This window comes from Protopterus annectens, chromosome 12.part0, assembly GCF_019279795.1.
Source record: "Protopterus annectens isolate FY-2018-M chromosome 12.part0, PAN1.0, whole genome shotgun sequence".
NCBI lineage: Eukaryota > Metazoa > Chordata > Ceratodontiformes > Protopteridae > Protopterus > Protopterus annectens.
Window position 1 is genome coordinate 102268687 of NC_056746.1, and position 25259 is coordinate 102293945.

Genomic DNA, 25259 nt, shown 5'->3' on the forward strand with positions numbered 1-25259 from the left:
CCTCTGGAGGTGGTTAGGGGATGTTTCTCCTTGTACCCTTCTACCTGGCTAACAATCACCACCGATTCCTGGGTACAAAGGATTATAACCAGAGGTTATCACATCCCCTTCGATCTTTGTCCCATCTCTTCAAAAAATCTTCCAGACGTTCCACCCAGTCAAAGTGAAGAAGCAGCACTAGAGATAGAAAAGCTGCTAAGAAAGAGAGTCATCCAAATAGTCCCTCCAGACCAGAAAGGATCCAGATTCTACTCAAGACTGTTTTTGGTGCCAAAGAAAACCTGGGACTGGAGACCAATTTTGGATCTTAGTGTATTGAACAAGTTTGTGAGAGTACAGAAATTCCAGATGGTCACAATACAGTCTATCCTCCCGCTTTTGGAAAAAAAAACGATTGAATGTGCTCTATAGATCTTCAAGATGCGTACTACCACATAAAAGTGGACAGGCCATCAAGAAGATTTCTGCGCTTCCGTGTGGGAGCCAGTCACTACCAGTTCAGTGTACTGCCCTTCAGACTCTCTACAGCCCCCAGAGTGTTGTCACAGCTCACTTGCGACTTCAAGGATTCCAGGTGTTTCCATACCTAGATTGGCTCATTTCCACCCCCACCAGACATCTACTGGAAAAAGCCTTGGCTTACTCTCTCCTCAAAGGCTGGGCATAACCATAAACTGGCAGAAATCCAATCTCACCCTATCTCAGTCAACAGAATTTATAGGGGTTATCTTGGACACAAAAAACTGCAGAGCTGCTATCCCAGAGCACAGAATTCTAAGGATAAAGCAATAACTAATTCCAATCCTTTCAAAAGAAAAAGCCATGGCGCATTCGGTTCTACAGCTGTTGGGTTCCATGGCAGCCTCCATCACCATTGTTCCCCTGGCCAGGTTTCACATGATGCTTCTACAATGGCTACTGCTCACCCAATGGTATCCTTTTCAGCATCCTGTTTCAGCCATGATTCAAGTAACCCACAGGTGCAAACAGGATTTAAATTGGTGGATGACACACAATCTCTCACAATGGTCTTGCCCCTTCTCCCCCCAGCAACCCAAGGCCACATTGACCACGGATGCCTCCCTGATGAGGTGGGGGGGGCTATGTCAGGGACAGACAGTCAAAGGCACTTGGTCCGAACTGGAGACCCATCTGCATATAAATGTTCTAGAGCTGAGGGCGGTGCTTCTGGCATTGCAAGCATTCCATCCCCTGCTGACGTCTGGGACAATTGCGATTTAGTCAGACAACATGGCGGTGGTCTGGTACATCAACAAGCAAGGTGGAACCAAATCTTACCCCCTTTGTCTAAAGGCCATGAGGATATGGCAATGGGCGATGGCTACCAATCATTTTCTTCTAGCAATGCACATTACCGGGAGTTCCAACGTGATGGCAGACAGACTCAGCAGGTGCATTTTTCAACCTCACGAGTGGTCCCTGAATCCCTTGATAGTGGCAGAGATCTTCCTCCACTGGGGCCATCCTTGTTGCGACCTCTTTGCATCCCCGACCAACTACAAATGCAGCAACTACTTCGCCCCGATTCCCCCTCCAGGACAATCACCCAGGGACGCTCTAGTCCATGATTGGCCCTCGGGTCTTCTTTACGCATTTCCACCCTTTCCCCTCATTTACCAGTTTCTGAAGAAAGCCCGTCGGTTGAAGAGCAAGGTGATCCTCATAGCACCATATTGGCCTCGACAGATTTGGTTCCCTTTCCTTTGGCCTCACCTACTAGATCAACCATGGATTCTCCATCCAACCCCAGAGTTGATCTCACACCCACAGAACCTGATTCATCCCAACCTGAACAGCCTGAAGCTAACGGCTTGGCTACTCCAATTCCCTTGATTGCCAGGCGGAATGATCTTTCTTTACCAGTACGTGATAGTCTCATTGCTTCTCATAAGTCCTCCACTAGAATTACTTATCTGAGCAAGTGGAAAAGATTTACCCGATGGCTGAAAGATAAACAAGTAAACCCCTTTTCAGCACCAGTGTCAATAATAATAGACTATCTGGACGACCTGTTTCAATCGGTTCTATTGGCCTCTACCATTAGAGTTCATTTGGCTGCAATTTCTAATTTTCATGAGGGTGTCCAAGATTCCTCTCTTATGTCCCATAAATTGTGTAAGACCTTCATAAAAGATGTGAGTCATCTGAAGCCACCTTTTAGAGAACCTATTCAACCATGGGATTTATCATTAGTTCTACAAGCCCTGACAATGTCACCTTTTGAACCAGCCTCTTCTTGCAACCTCAAGTATTTGTCATGGAAAACCTTGTTTTTGGTCACTATTACTTCTGCCAGATGTATTTCTGAACTTCAAGCTTTATGTATCAAGAGTCCATACTTGATTTTTCATAGAGATAGAGTGTCTCTGAGAACTAATCCGTCAAGATTAGTCAGAGTTTTTTCCCTTTTTTTCTATTTGTCCTTTATTGGATATATTATTTATACTTTTACTTATCTCCTGTGTCTGTCTGTTTTTGGCCATTTGTCACCCCTTTAGCCAGAGAGTCCTGCAGGAACGAAGAAATAAATTAATTCTTCATGGTCCATCCAGGAAGAGATCTCGGTCCCTCCTTGGAGAGTTCGTCGTCGCTCGCGATCTCCTCCTTGTTTTGCGAGGCCATCGGAGCTGATCTTCAAGATCTTCTAGGCTATCAAGATCACGGATTTAGAGAGAGGGGTGTAAGCAGACTGTCAGTCAGCACAGCCCAAATGCATGCTCCAGCGTCCCCCAACAGACGCTCCATGAGACCTTCGCTGAGGAGATCGGCCATCGAGTCTCCCTGTCTCTGAGTCAATGGTCTATTCCTTTAGCTCCTCCATCTTCGTGCCTGTTTGATGTCTCTTTGTCTCTCTCTTGCTTCCCCCAGAGATCCATCACAGACTCCCCTGAGTCTACTACATCAGATACCGACTTAGATGAGTCGGAGGCTCTGAGGATGTCTCCTTTCAGACATCCTCCAGTTCCTAGGAGGCCTCCAGCCAGATTCCCCACCTGCCCACAAAACAGTTTCTTTCTTAAAGCACCTAGTTCCTTGAGAATGTCTCTGAAGTCTGGTAAAAGTGTGGTTCAGGATTTCGCCACTGGGGCTCAGGAAAAAATTGCCTCACAGCTATGACCAGGTGTGAGCAAGATGGCAAGACCTTCAAGACCCTATCCAACTCTCAAGACAAATGGGTACAGTCGATCATATCCGAGGGCTAACAATATCCCTTTCGAGAGGGGAATTGGCAAAACAGGAGTATCAAAAACTCTAGCAAAAAGAGCCATCCAAATAGTGCCAGCAGACCAAGTAGGATCCGCACCTACTAAGATTCTTTTGGTCCCCAAAAGGGGGGAGATGGAGACCCATTTTAGACCTCAGCAAACTAAACATTTGTCAAGAAAGGCAAGGTCTGGATGGTCACGCTCAGTCCATTCTACCCTTTTGGGCAGGGACAACTGGATGGCTCAATAGACCTTCAGGGATATTCTATCATCATAAAAGATTCGCCCTTGGCCTCACTACCAGCCACCAGAGTGTTTACCAAATGCATGGCAGTGGTACGCTCATCTGAGACGCCAAGGATTTCAGGTGTTTCTTCAGACGACTGGCACTGCCTGGCTCCACCAGGCATCAACTTCACAAGGCCAGAGACCACACTCTGCAAACCAAAAATCTTCTCTGTCACCTTGCCAATCTATTACCTTTATAGGCGCAGAATTAGACACTGTCAGCATGTCAGCCAGTCTCACAGAACGAAGAATTCTGGACATTCAGAAGTATGTTCGGATCATATTACTCAGCCAGAAGATCAGAGCCAAATTTGTCCTGAAGGTTCTGGGTCCATTGTTTTTCTGCCATTAGCCCACTTCCACTGCAGTGGATGTTGTTCAATGGTCATTCCAGCAACTACCCATGATTCACAGTCCTCTAACCTGGTGGATGTCTTCTCTGCTCCATCAGGGCCGACTGTTTCTTCCCCAGGCCACAGTCACTACGGATGCCTCTCTGATCGGGTGGCAGGATGGTCCATGGGACTTGGCAACCCATAGAATACCATCTGCACATAAATGTCCTAGAGATGAGAGCAGTGCTTTTAACGCTGCAAGCCCTCAACGACTTTCTTCCTTAGGGACTATTGCAGTTCAGACGGACAACATGTCTGTAGTCTGGTATATCAACAAGCAGCACCAGGTCCTACCCACTGTGGAAGCTCTCAGACTTTGGCAATGGGCGATCTCCTCTCATCGGTTTCTGATAGCAATGCATATCCCCAGGAGATCCAACCTCTTAGCGGACAGACTGAGCAGAGCTATTCTCATGCCACACGAGTGGTCTCTCAAAAATCGGTGTAGTGGATGAGATATTTCAGAAGTGGGGCTTCCTTCAAACAGCAAATGCCTGGACTTCTTCACCCTTTTTCCTCTACCAGGCCATTCCCTGAGAGATTCCACTGATACCACAAGTTATTCAGAAAGCTACCTGATCCTCATTGCCCCTTACTGGCCTCAACAAATTTGGCATCTGGACCCAGTTCCAGACCTTCTGACCCACCAGTCAGGTCAACCTCAACCTCACTGCTTGGTTGCTCCACTTCCTTCCTTAGCCAGGCTTCCTATGATCTCTAACCCCGTTAGGATATCATAGTAGCTTCTCTAAAGTCCTCCACCAGAAAGATTTATGCTAGTAAGTGGAAACGCTTTTCTTTCTGGGCAAAGTCTAAACACTTAGATCCCTTTACTGCTCCACTGCATTCAGTTCTGGATTTCTTAGCAGAGATTTTTCAATCAGGGTCTTCTGCTTCTACAGTTAGAGTCCAATTGGCAGCAATCTAATTTTGATGTTGGTTTAGCAGATCAAAACATAATGTCCCACAAACTTTGCAAAGCCTTTCTCAGAGGTATATTTCTCCTGAAGCCTCCAATCAGAGATCCCTCCGATTTGAACTTAATGCTGGCATCCTTGATTCTACCCCGCTACATGCTCCTTAAAGTTTCTTTCCTGGAAAACAATTTTCTTGGTGGCTGTTACTTCAGCTAGAAGGGTTTCTGAACTTCAGGCCCTTTGTGTCCATTCTTCACAAAGATAGGGTATCTTTAAGACCTAATCCATCTTTTTGCCCAAAGTTGCTTCCCAGACGAATCTTAACCAATCTATTGATTTGCCAGTTTTTTTTCCCTAATTATTCAGACAAAGCTGAACAAAAACTTCATTGCTTAGATGTCCATCGTCAACTCAGATATTATTTGGACAGAACTAAACAATTCAGAAAATCTGATCAACTATTCCTTTCTTATGCAGAGAATGAAGAGGTCTCCCAGTCTCTAAAGTGACCTTATAAAGATGGCTGTCTTCTATCATTTCTTATGTTTATCATCTTAGAGGCAAGCAACTGTCCTCAAAACCAAAAGCACATTCTACCAGGAGCCTATCCACATCCACAGCCTTTCAGGATAGGCTACCTATTGACACCATTTGTGCAGCAGCCACTTGGGCCACTCCTCACACCTTTGTCTCTCATTACAAATTGGACTTGGCCTCCAGGGACAGGGCTAGTTTTGGTTCCACAGTTCTCAAGAGTCTGTTCCATTGAGCCACCCAGGATAGTGGTGCTAGGGACGCTGTCCCATCCAGCAGAAATGAAAAAGTTTGACTTGACAACATTTAGAAGTTATGTACATACCATAACGCTCCATGTTAGTTGTCTTCTCTCATTTCTTTCTTCCCTCCCCCCCTCCTTCCCCCCCTGGACTGATCTTGAGGTTGTACCTTCCTTTGTTGGGGGTGTTGTCACTCTTTTCCAGAGTTCACAGGAAGAGTCATTACCTACCAAACGAGATCTGAGGTAGTCACGCCTGCATCATGGGATATAGGGTTTGCGCGAGCAGCTAAAATGAGTTCTCGAGCTTAGCAAGTGCCGAGTCAGAGCCGAGGATCGGCTCCGAACCCATCCAGCAAGAAAGAAGGCGAGAGAAGACAACTAACATGGAACGTTATGGTATGTACATAACTTCTGATTTCTGCCTAAAGTGATCTCTGAAATGTCCATCAATCAAGCCATTGAATTGCCAGTTTTCTTTCCCAATCATTCAAACAGAAGAGAGTATTGCCTACATTCCCTAGATATACACAGGCAAATCCGTTTTTACTTAAACAGGACTAAACCCTTTCGTAAATCTGACCAGTTATTTTTGGCCTTTTCTGGACCTAGATTAGGATCTGCTGTTGCTAAGGTCACATTAGCTAGATGGTTGAAGGACTGTGTGACCTTTATTTACACACAAGGTAATATCTCGTTGCCTACTACCATGAAAGCTCATTCAACAAGGTCGGTGGCAACTTCTGCTGCCTTCCATGCCAGAGCTTCTTTACATAACATCTGTGCAGTTGCAACTTGGGCTACGCCTCATACCTTCATTAATCATTACAAATTGGATTTGGCCTCTGGGGAAGAGCATCTTTTGGTTCTATGGTGCTCAGGAATGTCCTTCTATGACAGCTTCCCAGGAATAGAGGTAGCTGGGGACTCTGTCCCATGTGTAAGGAATGAATGAGGATTTTAAAATATCAGATAAAGAAGTTATGTCTTACCATAACGTTCCATCTGTATTGTTGATCCTCGTTCAGTCATTACGACCCTCTGTCCTTCCCCCTTCTGTGGTTTCTAGTGGATCTCACCATCCGGTTCTTTTAGGTTATTTGACCAGAGTTAGCCTCTACCTTCTTTGACTTGCAAACTCAATCTGAGGTAACAGGGAGAGGGGAATTGTGGGCAAGAGTTTAGCTCGAGAGTTTGAAGCTGACGCGAGCTTGGAAAATGGCCAGCTCGGTTCCGAGCTCGGACTCGATACCCGTGTGTAATGACTGAACGAGGATCAACAATACAGATGGAACATTATGGTAAGACATAACTTCTTTTTCCATTACAGAACAGTACATCCCTCTTCTCTGGAAAGTATCAAACATCATTCCCATCCACAAAGGTGGTCCCTCCAGAGAACTAACTAACTACCGTTCCATAGCCATCCTCTCCCCCTTTGCAAAAATCATAGAAAAATGCATCCACAAAGAACTCCTACACCACCTCCTTAGTCACAACCTGCTGTCTAGCTCTCAGCATGGCTTTCGTCCTAAACATAGTACTAGCACAGCTCTAATAGCTTTCGCCAACACCATTAATCACCTCCTAAACGAAGGTCATGCTGTCTCTTCAATATTTCTAGATATGTCCAAAGCCTTTGGCACTGTTTCTCACCAACTACTTCTAGATAAACTCTCTTCCTATGGCCTCACTACTGCATCCCTAACCTGGTTTCATAGTTACCATTCCAATCGTCAGCAAGCCACTAAATGGGAAAACAGTCTCTGCTGCTTACTCCCCATCTCAGTCGGTGTACCCCAAGGCTCCATTCTCGATCCCCTCCTCTTTATCATATTGACTAACAACCTCAGCTCTGCAACTCAACTGGCCCACATTGTCCAGTATGCTGATGACTCCACACTTACATGTTCAGCCCCCTCACCACAAGAACTTCAAAAAAAATGCAAACCTCCATTCAGGACATAGAAAAATACCTATCAGAGCACCAACTCATACTAAACCCAAACAAAACTAAGATTATTCTCTTTAGAAACAAATTATCCAAACCTGGTCAGTCCCCTCTTACAATCCTATCATCAAATGGAACCAAAATAGAGCCCACTAGCCAGACTAAACTTCTAGGTGTAACAATAGATGAGAATCTAAAATTTGACAAGAATATTTCTCTGACCATCAAGAAAGTTCACACCAAACTTGGCACCCTATATAGGGCTAAACCATACCTTACTCAGAGTGCCAGACTAGCCACTGCACTGTCACACCTGCTTTCCACCCTCCTGTATGGATCTCACATATTCACAAACCTGCAGAAGACAGAGTTCAGTAACCTAGGATCCTGTTGCAACAAAATCGCCAAGTTTGCCACCAATCAGCCTTACAGGGCTCACCACTGCACTGCCCTCTCCCAGCTCAACTGGATAGAACTCCCAAATCTTCTATCACACAACCAACTGGCCATGGCCCACAAAATAATCTAGCAACCCAGTAACTGCCCCGCTCTCACTAACCTTGTCCAACCTAGTACCACTTCCTGGTCCCTCAGATCCCCCACCAAACTAATGCTAAAGGTTTCCCACTCCCACAACTACCACTGTGACTCCTTTTACTCCCACAAAATATCCAAATTATGGAACACTGTTCCACAGTCCATCACACAAAATCCTTACCACCACAATTTCAAACAACTCCTAAAGAACTACCTAGCCAAAGACTGGCTCTGCTCCTGTCAGTCACCAGGCTTATTCCTCCCTGCCTCCCTGTACCTTACCTTATTTCTTTACTTGAATTCCTTCTATACTCCCTTCATTCTCTCATTCAAACACTGCTGACCCATAACAGCTTTTACACTGTGTTAATTGATAGGCAGAGATTCTTTGATTCCAGCGACACTGTACATACATACGGAATAGTAATTAACTCCCTGTCCAGTTGATATACATGCATACTGCCTCTAAATTTATTTAATGCACACTGTCGTCGTAATTGGTAATCTGTATACATGCTTACTGTCTCTTAATTTCTTTTATGCACAGTGTCTTTGTAATTAATATTCTGTATAAGTCTGCAATGCTTGTACATGGGTATCTGTAAACATGTGTAAACTGTTTGTATTCATACTGACTACTGCATAATAAATATTATTGTAAGCTTTGTTACTACATGTGGGAGCTTTTCTTCCCGGGCCTCTGTTGAAAATGGGCTTGTGGCCCAGTCGGGCACTACCCGGTAAACAAATGTAATAAATAAATAAAAACTCATTACAGTCCCAAAACATATGTTCCTAGTTACCTCTTTCTTCTCAATCACAAACCCATCATTTGCTTTCTATGCGAGGAGAAATTCTGAAGTTTGTTTAGGTTATAAAAATGCCTATGCAAACACTAAGGCAAAGATCCTATACCTTATGGATTTGGTTGCATACTTGGGAGCCATACATATATGTCTTCTCAATTGTTTTCTTGTAAATTTTCAGTCCGTCTTCCCAATCTTTTCTAACCTCTTCTGATTGATTCTTATAGTTATCATGCAATATTTTATATGTCATAGAGATTAGCCCTTTTTTAACAGCTCCTTGTGTTTTACATTAAACTAAAACTCTACCAGAGCAAGTCTTTCACTTAAAATCCCCCTAGCTCTTTCCCTTTGCCTGTACTCTGAGATCAAGCCCTGGTAGGGAAAGCAGTCTCTACCCTGCAAGCCAAATGTCTTCTTGACCTCATCTCCCTCCTTTCCTGTTATTCTTGCTTGAGTTATTTGCTGCCAATATCTTGATTCCTTTGCCAGGTTTCTCTAGTAAACTCCAGCCCCCTCCCACCTATTTTCTGTAACCTTACTTGTAGTGATACCGATTAACAAAAAAGAAGTTTTGAACCTTATTCAAAAGGAGCCATCCAAGAAGTCCCATCACACCAGACAGAATTGGGGCATTATTCCAGATTCTTTTTAGTTCCTAAAGAAGATGAAGGACTTCAGGCTCATACTAGACCTCAGCAGCTTCAACAGATTTATTCCAGAATGAACATTCTGGATTTTTATGGTGCACCCTGACCTGTGTATAAAACGGGAAAAAGGGGGTTGATGATGATGATTATGATGATAGTGGTGGTGCAGTCAGTCTTTCCTGTTAGAAGGACACAGGGTGTGCTGTTTTGACTTTCAAGGTTCAGGCCTCCACATAAAGATCATAAAGGAGTCCTGGAGATTTCTTCACTTCCGGGTAGGAATTAGTCTTCATCAGCTCTTTCATTTGCTGTAATCTGAACCACTGTTGTTTTTATTAAATGCACATCTATAATTTGGGGGTGAAAATATTCTCTTAGTTGGATGACTAACTCTCTTGACCACGCAGACTCTTGAGAAATCAGTGAAAGCATGGGAGTCTCTTTTCCATCTATTCCAGTTGTAAGGAATTATGGGGAAGTACTACAGAGTCCAAGATGGAGCTATCCTAGATTCTCCATTCATAGGATGCACACTGGATACTTTGCCCTGCTAGGCCCATTTCTGTCAGACAGAATTCCTTCACTTCAACAAGCAATGACACAGCTCCTTCATTTTTTTGTTTCAGCAGCTTTTTGCTTCAAAATTCTAGTCTTTCTGGAAGCAGTGAATTCTCCAGTACCTCTTGCAAGGTATAATATTATGTGATCAGTGAACCCCGAAGTACAATCATCACATTTCTATCAAACCACTTTTCTAATGAAGCTACAACTTCCAAAATCTGAAAAGTACTCTTGCTGTTGTGACATCACACCCCTAACATTGCTGTCACATTCTGTTTTATTTCCCGCTTTTGTAATGGCTACCATCGCAGATGTACAGTATCTGCCCTTAGGTTAGTGGGCATTATCGAGGGTCGACAGTTAAAGATACATAGTAACAGTCATTCGGCAGAATGGACAACAGTGTTCTGAAGATTACACTTGTCCATCTAACTCAGCAGGGCTTTCAGGACTCCCTTCTATACAGTGCATTTGACATTCACACAAAAAACGTGTAGTGTGGTATAAAAGCAGTCAGGATAGAACTCTTTTCTACCCACTGAATTGAGAAGGCGTATAGCTATGGGGATGAAATATGTCAAATAGTCACATTCTGATAGTCACTCCTATGCCTGGAGAGGCCAGTTTATTAGCTCAGTCGCTGTTTACAGATGCAATATGAATAACTCCTCTCTGTCACTGGGAGAAACCTCACTGAAGCCAGTTTGCTAGCTCTGTCACTGTTTTCAGATGCTATATGAATAATCCCTTTCTGTCACTGGGGGAAACCTCACTGAAGGTTGTTTGCATACATGACCAGTGCCAAAATGCAACAACTGTACTCCCTAAACTTTTGTTTGGGAGACCAGCTATGGCATGTTGCCATTCCCAAACAATCTCCAGGTCCTCTTTATGCTATCCCTCCAGTTTCGCCTTATCACATAATTTATTTAGCAAGCTACTCAAAGCAAGTTCAAAGCCACTCTTTTAGGTACTCTCAGACCTTGACCAGTGTGTACGTCTGTTTTGGCCTCATCTTCTGGAGGAACCTTTACAACTGCTCAGCTGTCCAGAATTTTGCAAAATGTCAAGATTTTTGCATCATATTTTGGGCTTGTTCCTTTTAATATTTGTGGTTTTCTAGTAAATCATTGAGGACTGAAATCACTAAATAATGACAGGGAACTGAGTTTCAGACTCCATAGCCTTCAGAAAAATACATACTAATGCAAAACTTGTTATTCTGTCAACTTTCTAAGTTTATAAGAGCCATTTTAACACATGTTCTGGTTTTTGTACCCCTATTATGTTTGGCTCTGTCCAGAATTCTTACATTAAGAGGTTGAGATGTATGCTGTGGCAACCTTATTGACTCATCCATCTGATAAGCCTCATCCAGGGTTTCACTGCCATTATCTAACTACATGGTTATGCTTCTGATAATGAGCATAGAAGCTGCATATTCGTCTATGGTTGTCTACATTCTCACTTTTTGTGGAGACTGAACACAAGGAAAATGTAAAAAAAAACAAATGGAGACTTTCTCCATCTGAGCCACCTGTAAAGGGTTAGATCCCATTTCTGTGGCTTTGCTGGCTATTTTAAATTAACTTTCTAGATTTTTGACCCATGCCTCAGCTACGTATCGATCAAATTTCCTACTGCTGCCATCTCTGTTTTCCACCAGAGACTTCACAATTCTTTTCTTGCTTTCTTGAAAGTTTACAAAGCTTTTCTTAGTGGTTACATTCCAGATACGACCTCCATTCAGGGAACTTGTCCCCCCTTGGGATTTATACTTTATGCTGTAAAAAGATATTTTATCACCTTTTCAGCCTGTCTACTTGGCTGAACCTGAAGTACATATCTTGGTAAACTTTTTATTTTTGCTATTACTTCAACAAAAAGAATTTAGGAGATGATTGTTTTGTAAGAATAGCGCATCCATGTAAATGAAGCTTTCTGTCACTTTAAAGATAGCCACATTTATAAGATTTATTCAATCTGTAAATTTGCCTGTGAACTTTCCCAGCAGAGCTGAATTATATGGACGTACACAGGAACTGAGTTTTTATATTTACCAAATGAAATCTGTAAGCAAATATTCTCAGTTATTTATCTCTTTTGCTTCTACAAATTGGGTTCCAAGGTATCCAAGGTCACTTTGTCCAGGTGACTTTAAGACTGCATTGAATTTTGTTATGAAATATGCAGGGATACTGTGTTGTTACTCGTACAGCACATTCAGTCAGAGCAGTGTCTACTCTTCAGGTATTTTTCAGATGTATTTTCTGCTGTAATATGAACTTAGCCGGACAGTTAGTTTTATAAGACATATAAGGATGTGACCTGCATGTTTCAGTCTTCTTTCAGGGCCATAGCTATACAGCATATATATAAATATATATATATATATATATATATATATATATATATATATAAATATATATATATATATTTTTTTGTATGTGTACATGTATGTATGTATATATATTTAAAGTGTGTATGTGTGTGCGCGCATGTGTATTTTTATGGTTTTCTGCTGACCGGATAATGATTATTATGTGTTTAATTTATGTTTGCAGGTGGCCATACGGATTCGGCCAATCAGTGAGACAGAGCTTGATGAGGGTTCTACTATCATTGCACACAAAGTGGATGATCAGGTACAGTCATCTCAGCTGAAACATTTTTATCAGAAAACATAATGAAACTTGCATTTCTTAAATACTATAGCCAGACATAATGTGCATAGTACAAAGCCAGCTTCACTGTTTTTTTTTTTTTTTTTTTTTTAATGAATTATTTTAAAGGCTGTACTGTCACATTCCCAGTCCATCAGAATAGTGTGGTAAGAAAAAAAAAATGTGTTAATGTTCTTTCTAAAATGAACCATCCAGGAAGTCCAACCAGAACAGAAAAGGTAGGCTTCTACTTGAAATTTGTTTTAGTTCCCAGGAAAGCCATGGACCTCAGACTAATACTTTATCTGAGTAGTCTAAATCAGGTCATCCAAGCAGAATTCCTTTTGCATGGTCTCAGTGTAGTGCATCCTTTCCCATTTATTCAAAGGACACTGTATGTACTGTTTAGACCTCCAAGATACCTGTGTTTACATCATGCCCACAGAGGAATCTGAGACGTGTCTTTATTTCATAGCAGTAGCCTATCACTACCAGTTATGGACGCTTATATTTGGCCTCATCACATTGCATGTAGTGCTTATCAAGTGCATTCCTGTAGTTGACAGCAAACCAGAAGTTGTAAAGCACTAAGGTATTTCTATTGCAGGATGATTGGCTTCTAGCCATTGTGACAATGGTCAGTTTAGTTGTAACCAGAGAATCCTTTTTCAGTCTCTTCCAGCCCTTGAGAATCTCACTGAGCACTAGAAAGTTACAGATAATGCCACTCAAAAGCTCATATTCATTGGATACACACTGAACACACTATCTTGCAAGGCATTTCTGCCCTCAAGCAGAATCTTTCCTCTACAGATCAGTGTTTCCGTAGTTCTCCAAGCACAAACAGTTCCTACTTCTCTCTGCCCCAAGGCCTTGGGTGTCATGGCATCCATGCTTTACATGGTTCCCATTGCCAGGTTTTATAGGAGAGTGCTGCAGCAAATCTTCTGAGGTATGATGTGGTTAACTTTCAGACCCCATGTTTCTTCCAGTCAACATTTCAAAAACTTGGTAAAAACATTCAAGATGGTGGCTGTGCTGATAGATTTTTACTCTGAGCAAACCCTTCCTAGCTCTTAATCTGGTTGTTGCTGTCACCACAAAAGTATGTAACTTGGGCAGTGAGGCATTATCAAAGACAGACAAAGCAAGGTGTATGAGCACAGACAGAGGCCAGTCTGTACATCACCATACTGGACACGAGGGCAGTCCATCTGACTGTGCAAGCATTCCAAGACGCCAAATCCATTGACATCATCAGTATCCCTGATCACCATACTGGGCATGATGGCAGTCCATCTGATTGTACAAAGCATTCCAAGTCACCATATCCATTGTCATCATCAGTATCTCTGATTGTACAAGCATTCCAAGTCACCTTATCCATTGTCATCATCAGTATCCCCTGTGGTTTAGCAACTGAACAAGCAGGAAGAAGCACACTCCTTCCTCCTTTACTGGGAAGCCATTTGAATATGAAATGGAGGAGTTTCAGTACTGAGCCCTGGGGAACTCCACTGGTTAACTTCACACTTTCAGATGAGGTACTTGCACCTGAACTATGTGGATTCTGTTAGCCAGTTTCCTATCTATCTTACTTCATAAGAATCCACATTTAAAGCATTTCGTTTACTTAACAATGCCATCATGGGGTGTGATCTCAAATATTTTGGCTAGGTTGAGATGCGCTATCTTGTGCAACTTATAATAATCAAAGGTATGACATATAGGTCCAAGGAAGTTATTGTTCCACTATATTCGGAATTCATCAGACCTGTCATTGACTACAGTGCCCCCTTTGGTATGTACCTAACCAGACACATCCCACAACTGGAATGCTCACAGAGGTTCGTCACTAAAAGAATACAGGACATAAGTAACACGTCCTTTGTAGACTGCCTCAAGACCCTGTCCCTGTATTCTGTCACCTACAGGCTGTTGAGGGGATATCTATGCCTGTCATACAAGACTTAATGTCAGACCCCACCATGATGGACCTCCTGCATATCTGCAAAGCAAACAGCACCAGAATTACTTGTTCTGAAGACTTAAACCTTGCCTGTGATATAAATAGGAGCTGCTGGAGAGACAGGTATGTATCCTGGAGACTACCCCTTCTCTGGAACAAGCTCCCAGTCCATGTGAAACAGAGTTCCTCCCTAACCCAATTCAAGTGTAACTTGGACAATTGGATAGGGAGCAGGAAATTCATCCCTGGCTTGGCAACTATGTCTCTAATGGGCACAGGCAACCTGTATATGGTTCATCTCCCAGGCCCCTGCTTGTAAATGTTTCATCTCCCAAGCCCCTGCTTACACTTATCAAGGGTACCAGAATTTGTCAGAGATTTGAGATGCATGGCTAGGCGTAAAAAGGCCCTTGTGGTCATTAGCCTAGTAAACACCTATTAACCTATGAACCTATGAGCACCATGGGGGAGTTGAGTTATCAGACATTTTGTTAAAAAAAATGAGCAGAACAACCACGGACCAACTCAACTCTCTGAAGTGTACATTCTCTTGTGGACCCCTCAACTGCAGTTACTGTAAGCACATTAGCAACAAAATGGGTTTCCACTGCTCTAACACTGACCGCTGCTACCACAGCCAAGAACCTGGAACTGCAGTTTGGAATCATTAGTTTACAGGGCCCCGTGCACCCGATGCCCTGCCTTCTATATCTGAGAAAACTATCAACAAACTTAAAACCAGAGTTGCTAGACACTTTGCAAACATCGCTACAGCAGCAACAATAATGCACTAGCTAAACACAACCGAGATCAATCCGGACACAAGACATTCCAATTTCATATTTTAGATTACATGCCAAAAGAAGAACTACAAAGATCATTAAATGACAGACTGGAAAATGTGAATTAGAATGGCAGATTAGATGAGAACCATATAAACCACCAGGACTTAACACTCATTTACATAACCAGCGTTCTCAATCGTAGGAGACTCCATTACCACATTTATTATTGACAGCTGAATTCTGCTGTTTTAATTTTACTCTGGTGGAGATTTATACAATTATTTATTATTAATTTTTAAATATAAATTGGTTATTAGTTATAGGTTCATAGGTAGGTACTAGGCTATTGGCCCTGGGGCCTATATAAGCCTAACCAAAAAGGTTCCCTGGCTTTCGCCACCCAAGAAAATTATTTTCCTTTGCCCCTGTCGAGCAGTGCTGCAGAAGTGATCCCCAGGGTGAATTTTCTATTTCCCATCCAGTCGTCAAGATTTTTCTTAGAGGGCCATTGAGGAGCTTTGCTTGACATGAATGGGTAGTTTGTTCCAGAGCATGGGAAGTCTCTGGGACAGGAATCTATCCCTCCAGCATGTTCTGTTTATTGTGGTGACAAGGTTTAGGTTCCTGGAGCATGAGGTTCAGAGAGATTGGGATTTCTTTAAGTGTAGCATGTCCAACAGCTCAGAATTTGACATAGCTATGTATGTTAGGCAGAGATCGCCTCTGAGTAGGCGATATGCAAGGAGTAGAGATGGAGTTTTTTGAGACAGTCTGCGTATGGCATCTGTTTGAGGACAGTAATCCTCTTAGTGAGGTATTTCTGTGGCCTTTCCAATTGTTGTAGGTGTCTTGTGACATACATGCCAAATTGGGCATTGTACTCTATAATGGGTCTGATGAGGGATGAGTAGAGAGGAACAATAACCTCCTGTTTTCTAGAGGAGAACCCTTTTGTGATGAGGTGTGCCACATAGAAGGATTTCCTGACTACTTTGACGATGTGGGTATCAAAGGAGAGACTACTGTCCACCTGTGTCCTTAGATCTCTTATCACACTTTCGGTGTTTAGTGAGCTACCGCCTATGCGGTAGTTCATGGGTACCGAGTTTTTCCCAAAGGGGATGACATTGCACTTCTTGGTATTGAGCTTGAGGCCATGACTTTGACACCAAGCATCTGTCTCTGTGAGGCCTTTTTGTAGAATGTCTACATCATTAGGTGATTCTATTATGGCTTCCAGTTTGCAGTCGTTTGTGAACTTTGTTAGCCAAAGACCTTCTGTGTTGGCCTGCACCTCAGAGAAGTAGATGCCTAACAGGAGAGGACCCAGGACCGAACCCTGTGGTACTCCACTTGTCACTAGCCTGAAGTTAAACTTGGAGTCAGCTACTTTTACTGTGTGGGTTCTGTCAGTGAGCCAGTTGGCCATCCATCTTTTGACATAGGGGTTTATGCCCAGTTTAGTGAGGGATGGTATCAAAAGCCTTGGCGAGGTCAAGATAGGCTATGTGCACTACCTTGCCCTCGTTTACGGCTCTGGTGACTGCTTCAAAGAAGTCAGTCAGGTTTAGTAGGCATGATCTACCTTTTACAAACCCAAACTGAGTGGGGTCCAGTGTTTGGAGGTTACCTATGTCTTTGTTTACAAGCTCCAAGATGATACATTCCATGGCCTTGCAGACCAGGCTTGTCAGGCTAATGGGGCGGTAATTTCCGAGGTCTGTGGTGGCACCCCCTTTGTGGAGTGGAATAACCGTCACTGTGCACCATTTAGTAGGCACATAGCCTGAGGTGACGCTATGATTGAACATGGTACTTAGGTGGGGTGCCAGTTTGTTTTGTAGTTCATGCAGTACGCAGCCTGGGATGTTGTCTGGTTCCATGGATGCTGTGTTCTTGGCTTTGGAGAGTGCGGACTTTACTTGTTCATCCGTGATTACAAGGGCTTTGTATTCTTCCCGTATTAAGATGGGCTCTTTGGAGGGGGGTAAAGTTAGCACTGAACCTATCTGCCAGGATGTTGGCAATATCGATTGGTTCTGTATATTTAGTGCCATTGTGCTGAAGCTCAGAGCAGATCTGAGTGTTGCCATTGAGATTTTTGACATAGCTGTAGAATGCTTTGTGGTTGTCTTTGGAATCAGAGGTGATTTTATTTTCATAACTGGCTTTGGAGGATTTGATGAGGGATCTCCGCTTCTTGCTGAGGCTGACCAGGGAGTTCCTCCAATCTTGGGATTTTACTCTTTTTTTGCAACAGCTTCTTCCTTCTGTTGTAGTGTTTGTTTATGGCAGAGGAGCACCAGATTGGCTTCCATTTTTTGGAGGATAGCGTCTTGGTTCTGTTGGGGATGGCACGATCCATGCACTCGTGTATGTGCTTATACAGTGCATTTGTGTAAGATTCAGCAGTCGTACCTCTATTTTCCATCTTCATGGGTGTCATGAAGTTTGCCACTTCTGTCTTAAGAAGCATGAAGTTGGCTTTGGAGTAGTTTTTGACAGTGGTTTCCTTAATAGGAGGTGGGTTGGGTTATGGATGTCTACGATGATTAGCTTGTGGTTGGATCTGACCAGCGAGGAGTTTACTTCTGGCGTGGAACACCGGTTACCCATATTGGTAATGTCCAGGCCCAGGATATTGCTGCCCCTAATGGGGGTGTGGACAAGCTGATCCAAGGTGTTGATATTTATGAATTCCAGAAAACGTTGAGCAAATGAGTTATTGTAAGGTTTTCTTTTGAATTAAAAGATTTCACACAAGAGGCAGATCTGAAGAAGTGTGAGCTAAAGTGCTGCAGACAAGTTATATTTATTAATTTTTAGCATACAGAGATGTTTTTAAGTTGGTTGCTTTCCCTATTATTTAAATTCTGCTATGTATTTAAAAAAATACTGTTGTTTAACTGATAATCTGTTGTACACCAAGAACAACATGTAGTTTCTATATAAAAAATACCAATCACATATAACCTAAATTATTAAGTCCTCACTGCTGTTTGTTATAAGACGCACAGCAGACCAGCATTTCAATTTTTCACCCAGTCAGAATTTATTTCCTGATTTCATGCATAGAGTTTCTCTAGCCAATCACACACCCACTGGATAGTGTGGTATGTGTTTTAGACAAGTTAGCCTACATAGTGTATTAGATGGTTAACACCTAATGGTACACATTTATGTATTTATAAAGCCTACCAAACACTTGAACCCTATTACTATATTCTCATAGGTGCGTTTATAAGTCTTAGAGCTCACCAGTTTGTCAAAGTTCTCTCATTCAAGTTTTGAATTTCCTGGCTGCAAACACTCTGTTTAGTCACACAGAAGCTGGAAGCAAGATAACCATTGGAATTTTAAAACCACCTATATTCTAATATATATATATATATATATATATATATATATATATATATATATATATATATATACATATATATGTATATATATATATATATATATACATATACATATATCTCAAAAGTTCAAAATACTGAAAACACACAGTATACCAACACTTAGTATGTTCCAGCACAAGTACATACATAAACAAATAAAACACAAACCATATTAATCTACAAGTATAACCAAGGGAGCAAGCCCCCATACACCCCTCATGTGGGAGACTGTAAACCCCACCCTCTGCTATTTAAATACATCAACTCTGAGATTGCACTGCAATTTCGGAGTTGATATATTTAAGTAGCAGGGAGTGTGGGGGATGCAGGGGGGCTCCCCCCCCCCATATAATTAAAGGGTAATATGTTTCTGTATGTACTTGTGCTGGAATATAGTAAGTGTTGGTATCCTGTGTATTTTCAATATTTTGAACTTTTGAGATTTTGGTTTTTCAGGATTCTGTAGCGCTCTCATATATATATATATATATATATATATATATATATATATATATATATATATATATATATATATATATATATTCTAAGAGATATTTAAGTTTTAACTAATCACAATTATATCTTTACGTTTCTGTAGAATTAAATGGAATGTTGATTGTTTTTCTTTGTTTTTGAAATATGTATAAACACAAGATTTATTTCTTGTTTCCTTATATAAGCACAGCGCTTATCTGCCAGTTTATATACGTTTCAACCAATAAAGATTTGTTGTTTTGCTACTACGAAGTGAAACTATTTTTAATAGCAACAAGAAGATTGCTGTCTCTACCTGCCTCCATACACTTTCCACTCACTCTGTTCTTTTTCCCTCCTGCTTCTGTCTCCTACCTGTTTCACACTTCCATCCCAATCTTTTTCCTCCAGCTAGGTACTTGTATACCTGCACCCCTACACTTCTATATACCCCTGTCCTGCACTTATCCTATTAATTTCCTTATCTTCCTTTCCTGCTCACTACTATCTATTAACTCTGCCATATATACTATCTCACCAACGCATTGTACCTTTCCAATTTCTCCTTCTGTCACATATCTACCTCCCACCTTACATCCATCCCATGCACTTCCTTTCTCTCTAACACACTAACACCTTTATAGAAGTTAATATGCTAATAGTTCATGTGCATAATCTCTGTTACACATATGCTGTTGACACTTGCTTTGTAAATATGTTCTACGTATCAACGTTGTTAAATTTAATTCTATTGTATACAGTGTTGCTTTATGTACATTGTGGATCTTTTCTCCCCGGGCCTTCACTGAAAATGGACTCTTCTTAGGCCCAGTGGACCTTCCTGGTCAAAAAATGCAATAAATAAATAAATGGTTGTTTTGGTACAAAGAACCTGAAGCTGTTTTTATTCACAAGAGGGAAAAACGTTTGATCGCAAACAAGATGTTTTACTACTGTTTGGAGTTTAATTTACAAATATTTCCTACTACTGCTGCTTGATGTTTTAGCTTACCTCAGATAGCTCAAAAGTCTAGTCTTTCATATGTTTTCTGAATGTTCTACTGTTGGGCATTCTGAAGAAATATATCCCTGTTCAACATCCATTTGTGAGGGTCTTCCCTACATCTGCTCAAGTGATCTGCCAAGCAGTTTTGTTCAGATTGAATGTACACTGCTTCGGAAAAAGAGATTGTACTTAATAGCAATGACCCAAAATGACATTGTGGAGATGCATTAGATTCTCCATCCTCACCCCTAGGTAACCAAAGTTTGAGGAGTCCTTAAGAAGGCTCCCACACAACACAGCCATGATCTTCATTCCCAGGGCAAGTAGCCTAGAGTTATGGATTACATTGAGAAGCAGATGTATGCATCCTTCACCATGAAGTCCCTAAACTGTCTTTTTTTATTATTATTAAACAAGAATCATCTTTATTAAATTATCACTTATGACATAGGCAATCATACATTTATATAAATGAAAACAAACTATGTGAGAGTGTTCAATGTCACCGTTTGTTCTTACAAATGGGTGTCGGAGCCGATCCTCGGCTCCGAGCAGCAAAGCTCTGCATCTAGGAGAAGCTCGAGACCAACCTACCTCCCACAATTCCCTCTGCCTCTACCTCAGATCTAGTTTGCCGCTGCAACCGATCGCATCGAATTTGAGAGCTCTGACCAACTTTTGGGAAGATAAGCTAATTTCTTTATATTTTCTTGTGAAATCTTCTGATTTTTTTGGGGATCTTAACTGAGTGTGTGTGTGTGTCTGGATCCATCCTTGTTGGCTACACTAATATATATAATTTATATATATATAGATGTTAAGTTGTCTATCTCGCCTTCATTCTTGCTGGATGGGTTCGGAGCCGACCTCGGCTCCGACTCGGCCACTCTAAAAGCTTGAGAGTTGGTTCCACCGGCTCGAGGCTCCCCTTATATTCCACAATGCTAGGCGAGAGTTACCCCAGATCTCGTTTGCCGCTACAGCTATCGAGGTGTTGGTTTTCTACCGGTTCTTGGTAAGTGACTTTTCTTGTGAAGTTAGTCTATTAAAACCCCTTTAATTTTAATATTTTTACTTATTTCCCTTAGTTTAGAGGAATTCTTATCCCCTTTCTTAAAAATTCCTGTTTTTTTCCCTCAAGAACTTTAAGTTCTTCCCCTGGGCCTACAGGCCTTTTTTCTTTCCCTAGTGTGTTATTTTTCTTATTTAAAAAACCTAGTTAGTGGTTTATTATAATTTAAACTAGACAGGGAGTAATTAGTGTGTTTGTGACTGTGTGTGATTACACCTTTAGATATGTCTAAAGAAGCAAAGGTCTCCGGATTCAAGAAGTGTGATGCGTGCTGTCAGAAAATGTCTCTGACAGACGCTCACACTTCTTGTGTCTACTGTCTGGGACCTTTGCACCTGCAGGACTCCTGTGCTGTGTGCCATGGCTTCAGCCCCAGGGTCCTGCAGGAAAGAAAAAAATAAGTTAATTTTAAGGGGCTTACTCAAGCCAGAGAATTCCTTTTCTGTATCTACAGGAAGCCCTCTAAGGCATCTAGGTCTTGCTCACAACTGAGCCGAGACCTAAGGTTTCTAAACCTCTGTCTACATCGGCTGGAGCCGATGAGTCTCAGTCCACAGTTTCTGTGGTTCCCTCGCTCGGCTGGAGCCGAGGTATTAGAAATTCCGTGTCGGCTCCGACCAGACCTTCGGAGCCGACAACTAGAAGAGGTCCAGGTCACCATCTCTTGGCTCCGTTCATTCGGCTCCAGGATCTCCTGCTGTCTGAACGGAGCCAAAGATCTCACTCCTCTAGGTCATCGAGGCTGTCGGATCATGACCTTCAGAGGGTAGTGAGTCGACTTCTTAAGTCCAAGGCACTGGCCCAGATGCTTCAGAGCCCGACTCATCAGTCGATGCCTGCCCGGTCCATCAATATATTCCTCCTTCGACTCTCTTGAGCTCGGAGCCAGGTCGCATCGAACCGAGACTGTGATAGCGGAGCCGATACAATTGTCTTCGGCTCCGCTCCGATTTCTTCCTTGGAAGAATCTCGGCCGACTTCCTCGTCGGCTCCGAGGGGTGAGTGGCATCGGACCCTTGTCCGACCCCTCTCCCTCGGTGCTTCGCGCTGGTGAGTTCTGCTCCGACATCGGCCTCGGAGCCATCACTGTCGGTGCCGAGGGAGGTTCTTAGCTTCGGAGCGGGACCTCTGGCTTTGCCTGACAGGGGTGCATTCGAGGTCATGCGGAGTGTGTTAGAGCCTGGCTCTACTCCACAGTCGGCTCCGCCGCCTCCCTCTGGTGCCTCAGGTCAAGTCGACTCACTCCCTCATCCCGGACCGCAGAGAGCCAGCTCCTCAGGAACCCCTGTGGGATTTCATCCTCTTCGAGGCCTCTCCTGATTTGGCAGAAGAGCCCCTCGGAAGAGGAAGTGTAAGAGGAAACACATAGACTCACCTGAGTCCATCACGTCTGACACAGATTTAGATGATTCTGAGGGTTCCCCCCGTTTCCCTTCTGAAGATGTCTCATTTGCAGACATTCTAGAGATCCTGAAGCAGAGGGGAAATTGGCCAGCCCTCAACCCTTCAGAGGATGAATCTGTGTATCTTGAGGCGTTTGGCTCTCGCCCTTCCACCTCCTGGGTGTCCCCTTTGACCCCTCATGCAGGTGGTTGCTAAGAAGGCATGGACGGCTCCTGATTCAGTGGACCCCACTCCCAGGAGACCCTCCAAGTTCATAACGGCACCAACAGACAAACAGTTCTTAACAAAAGGAGTTTCTGTGGATGCTATGGTGGTAGCTGCTGCCACTAAGAAGGAGCTAACTGATCCTTCAGTACCTGTCCATCCACCTAACAAGGAATCTAGGTCCATGGACAGGTACGGGAAGCGGATGTTCTCGTCAGCGACATTTACCATGCGGCTGAACTACCTATGCCATTTTACTGCCTTCAAAGGGACTTGATCAAGGAAGCGGTGAAATGTTAAAGGACCCTACAGCTGCGGGTTTTCAAGATAAGATGAACACGCAGCTGGCTACCCTTAACTCCATAACCAACTCCTCCATGCGCCTTCTTTCTTACGGCTGATGGAGCGAGTAGAGCCGCAGGGACAGGTGTGGCCTTACGTAGGCATGCCTGGATGCGGCTATGCAATTTTGCGGACCCCTTCAAGACGTCTTTCACTAACTCCCCGTTTGATGGATCATCTCTCTTTGGTCCTCAAGTGAAAGAAACCTTGACTAGGTGCGAAACTGATGGCAAGACCCTTTCTGCCGGAGTCCGTTTTTCTACTCCTTCTAGGCCTTACCCCAAAGGCCAGAAAGGTGGAAAGATGTGGTTCCGTAAACAATCTCAAGGGACTTCGCCTGACGCACAGAGTCGTTTCGCCAGAGGCAGAGGCGGGAATAAAATGGTAGACGCCCTAGGGGCAGGGGGGGTCCGCAGAACCAGGGCTATCGGGAAGCCTTCTCTGACAAGCCCTTTCAGCATCCCTGAGGTGTTGCCCGACTGCCCACCTTCGGAGGCAGTCGGGGGAAGATTGTCACTGTACCCAGAAGCCTGGCTATCCCTGACTCAAGACAAATGGGTACAGTCCATCATTTCAAGGCTATTCTATCCCTTTCTTCGCATTCCAAACCAATCAAAAAATCCCTTCCAGATGTTCCACCGCTCAAAGGGATCTAGCGGTTTTGGAGATTTCAAAACTGCTTGCAAAAAGAGCAATTCAGCCAGTTCCAGCAGACCAGCAAGGATCCGGAATCTACTCAAGGTTCTTTTTAGTTCCAAAGAAAACAGGGGACTGGAGACCAATTTTGGATCTCAGTATCTTGAACAGATCAGTCAAGAAAACAAGATTTCGGATGGTCACGCTGCAATCCATCCTTCCCCTTTTGGGCAAAGGAAACTGGATGTGCTCTATAGACCTTCAGGATGCGTACTATCACATAAAAATGAACAGACGCTCCAGAAGATTCCTCCGCTTCAGGCTGGGAACCAGTCATTTTCAGTTCAGGGCCCTGCCCTTTGGTCACACCACTGCCCCGGTGTTTACCAAATGCATGGCAGTGGTAGCTTCTCACCTGAGACGACAAGGATTCCAGGTGTTTCCATATTTGGACGACTGGCTCCTCACAGCTCCCACCAAGCATCTCCTTCTGATGGCCAGGGATTACACTTTTCGCATTTGTCAAAAGTTAGGCATTTCAATAAATTGCGAAAAGTCTGTTTTGTCGCCTTGTCGTGCTATTACTTTCATAGGCGCAAATCTAGACACAGTAGACATGTCTGCAGACTAACACATCAGAGAATAACAGACATTCACAAACTGGTCTCACTCCTTTTCAACAACAACAGAATCAAAGCCAGGTTAGTTCTGAAAGTGTTGGGAATTATGGCGGCCATACCTCTGCTTCCATTAGCCAGATTCCACATGCGGATCCTTCAATGGATGCTCTTTACTCAATGGTCATACCAGCAACTTCCAATGTCTCACACCATTATGATCACGCGTGCAAAATCATCTCATGTGGTGGATGTCTTCCTCAGCTCTTGTTGGGAAGCCCCTTTGTTCCACCCCCGTCGGTTGCTACTCTGACAACGGATGCCTCCCTGATCGGGTGGGGGGGGGGCATTATCAGGGCAGGACGGTCCAGGGCAAATGGCAACCAAACGAATGCCACTTGCACATAAATGTTCTGGAGATGAGAGCAGTGCTTTTAGCGTTGCAAGCCCTTCAAGACTCTCTTCCCTTGGGAATGATTGCAATCCAGACAGACAATATGTCTGTAGTGTGGTACATCAACAAACAAGGCGGAACCAGGTCATACCCTGTGTCGAAGCACTCAGATTGTGGCAATGGGCGAT

The 25259-nt window shown here is 43.2% G+C and overlaps 1 protein-coding gene across 1 annotated transcript in view; it reads left to right on the plus strand.

Annotated features, from left to right (window-relative positions):
• LOC122816138 (kinesin-like protein KIF19) overlaps nt 1-25259 on the plus strand; it is a 937234-nt gene that overhangs the window by 88907 nt on the left and 823068 nt on the right. Inside the window, exon 3 of the mRNA XM_044088894.1 lies at nt 12672-12752. Within this exon, the coding sequence (XP_043944829.1) occupies nt 12672-12752 (81 nt within the window). The remainder of the gene's footprint in view (nt 1-12671; nt 12753-25259) is intronic.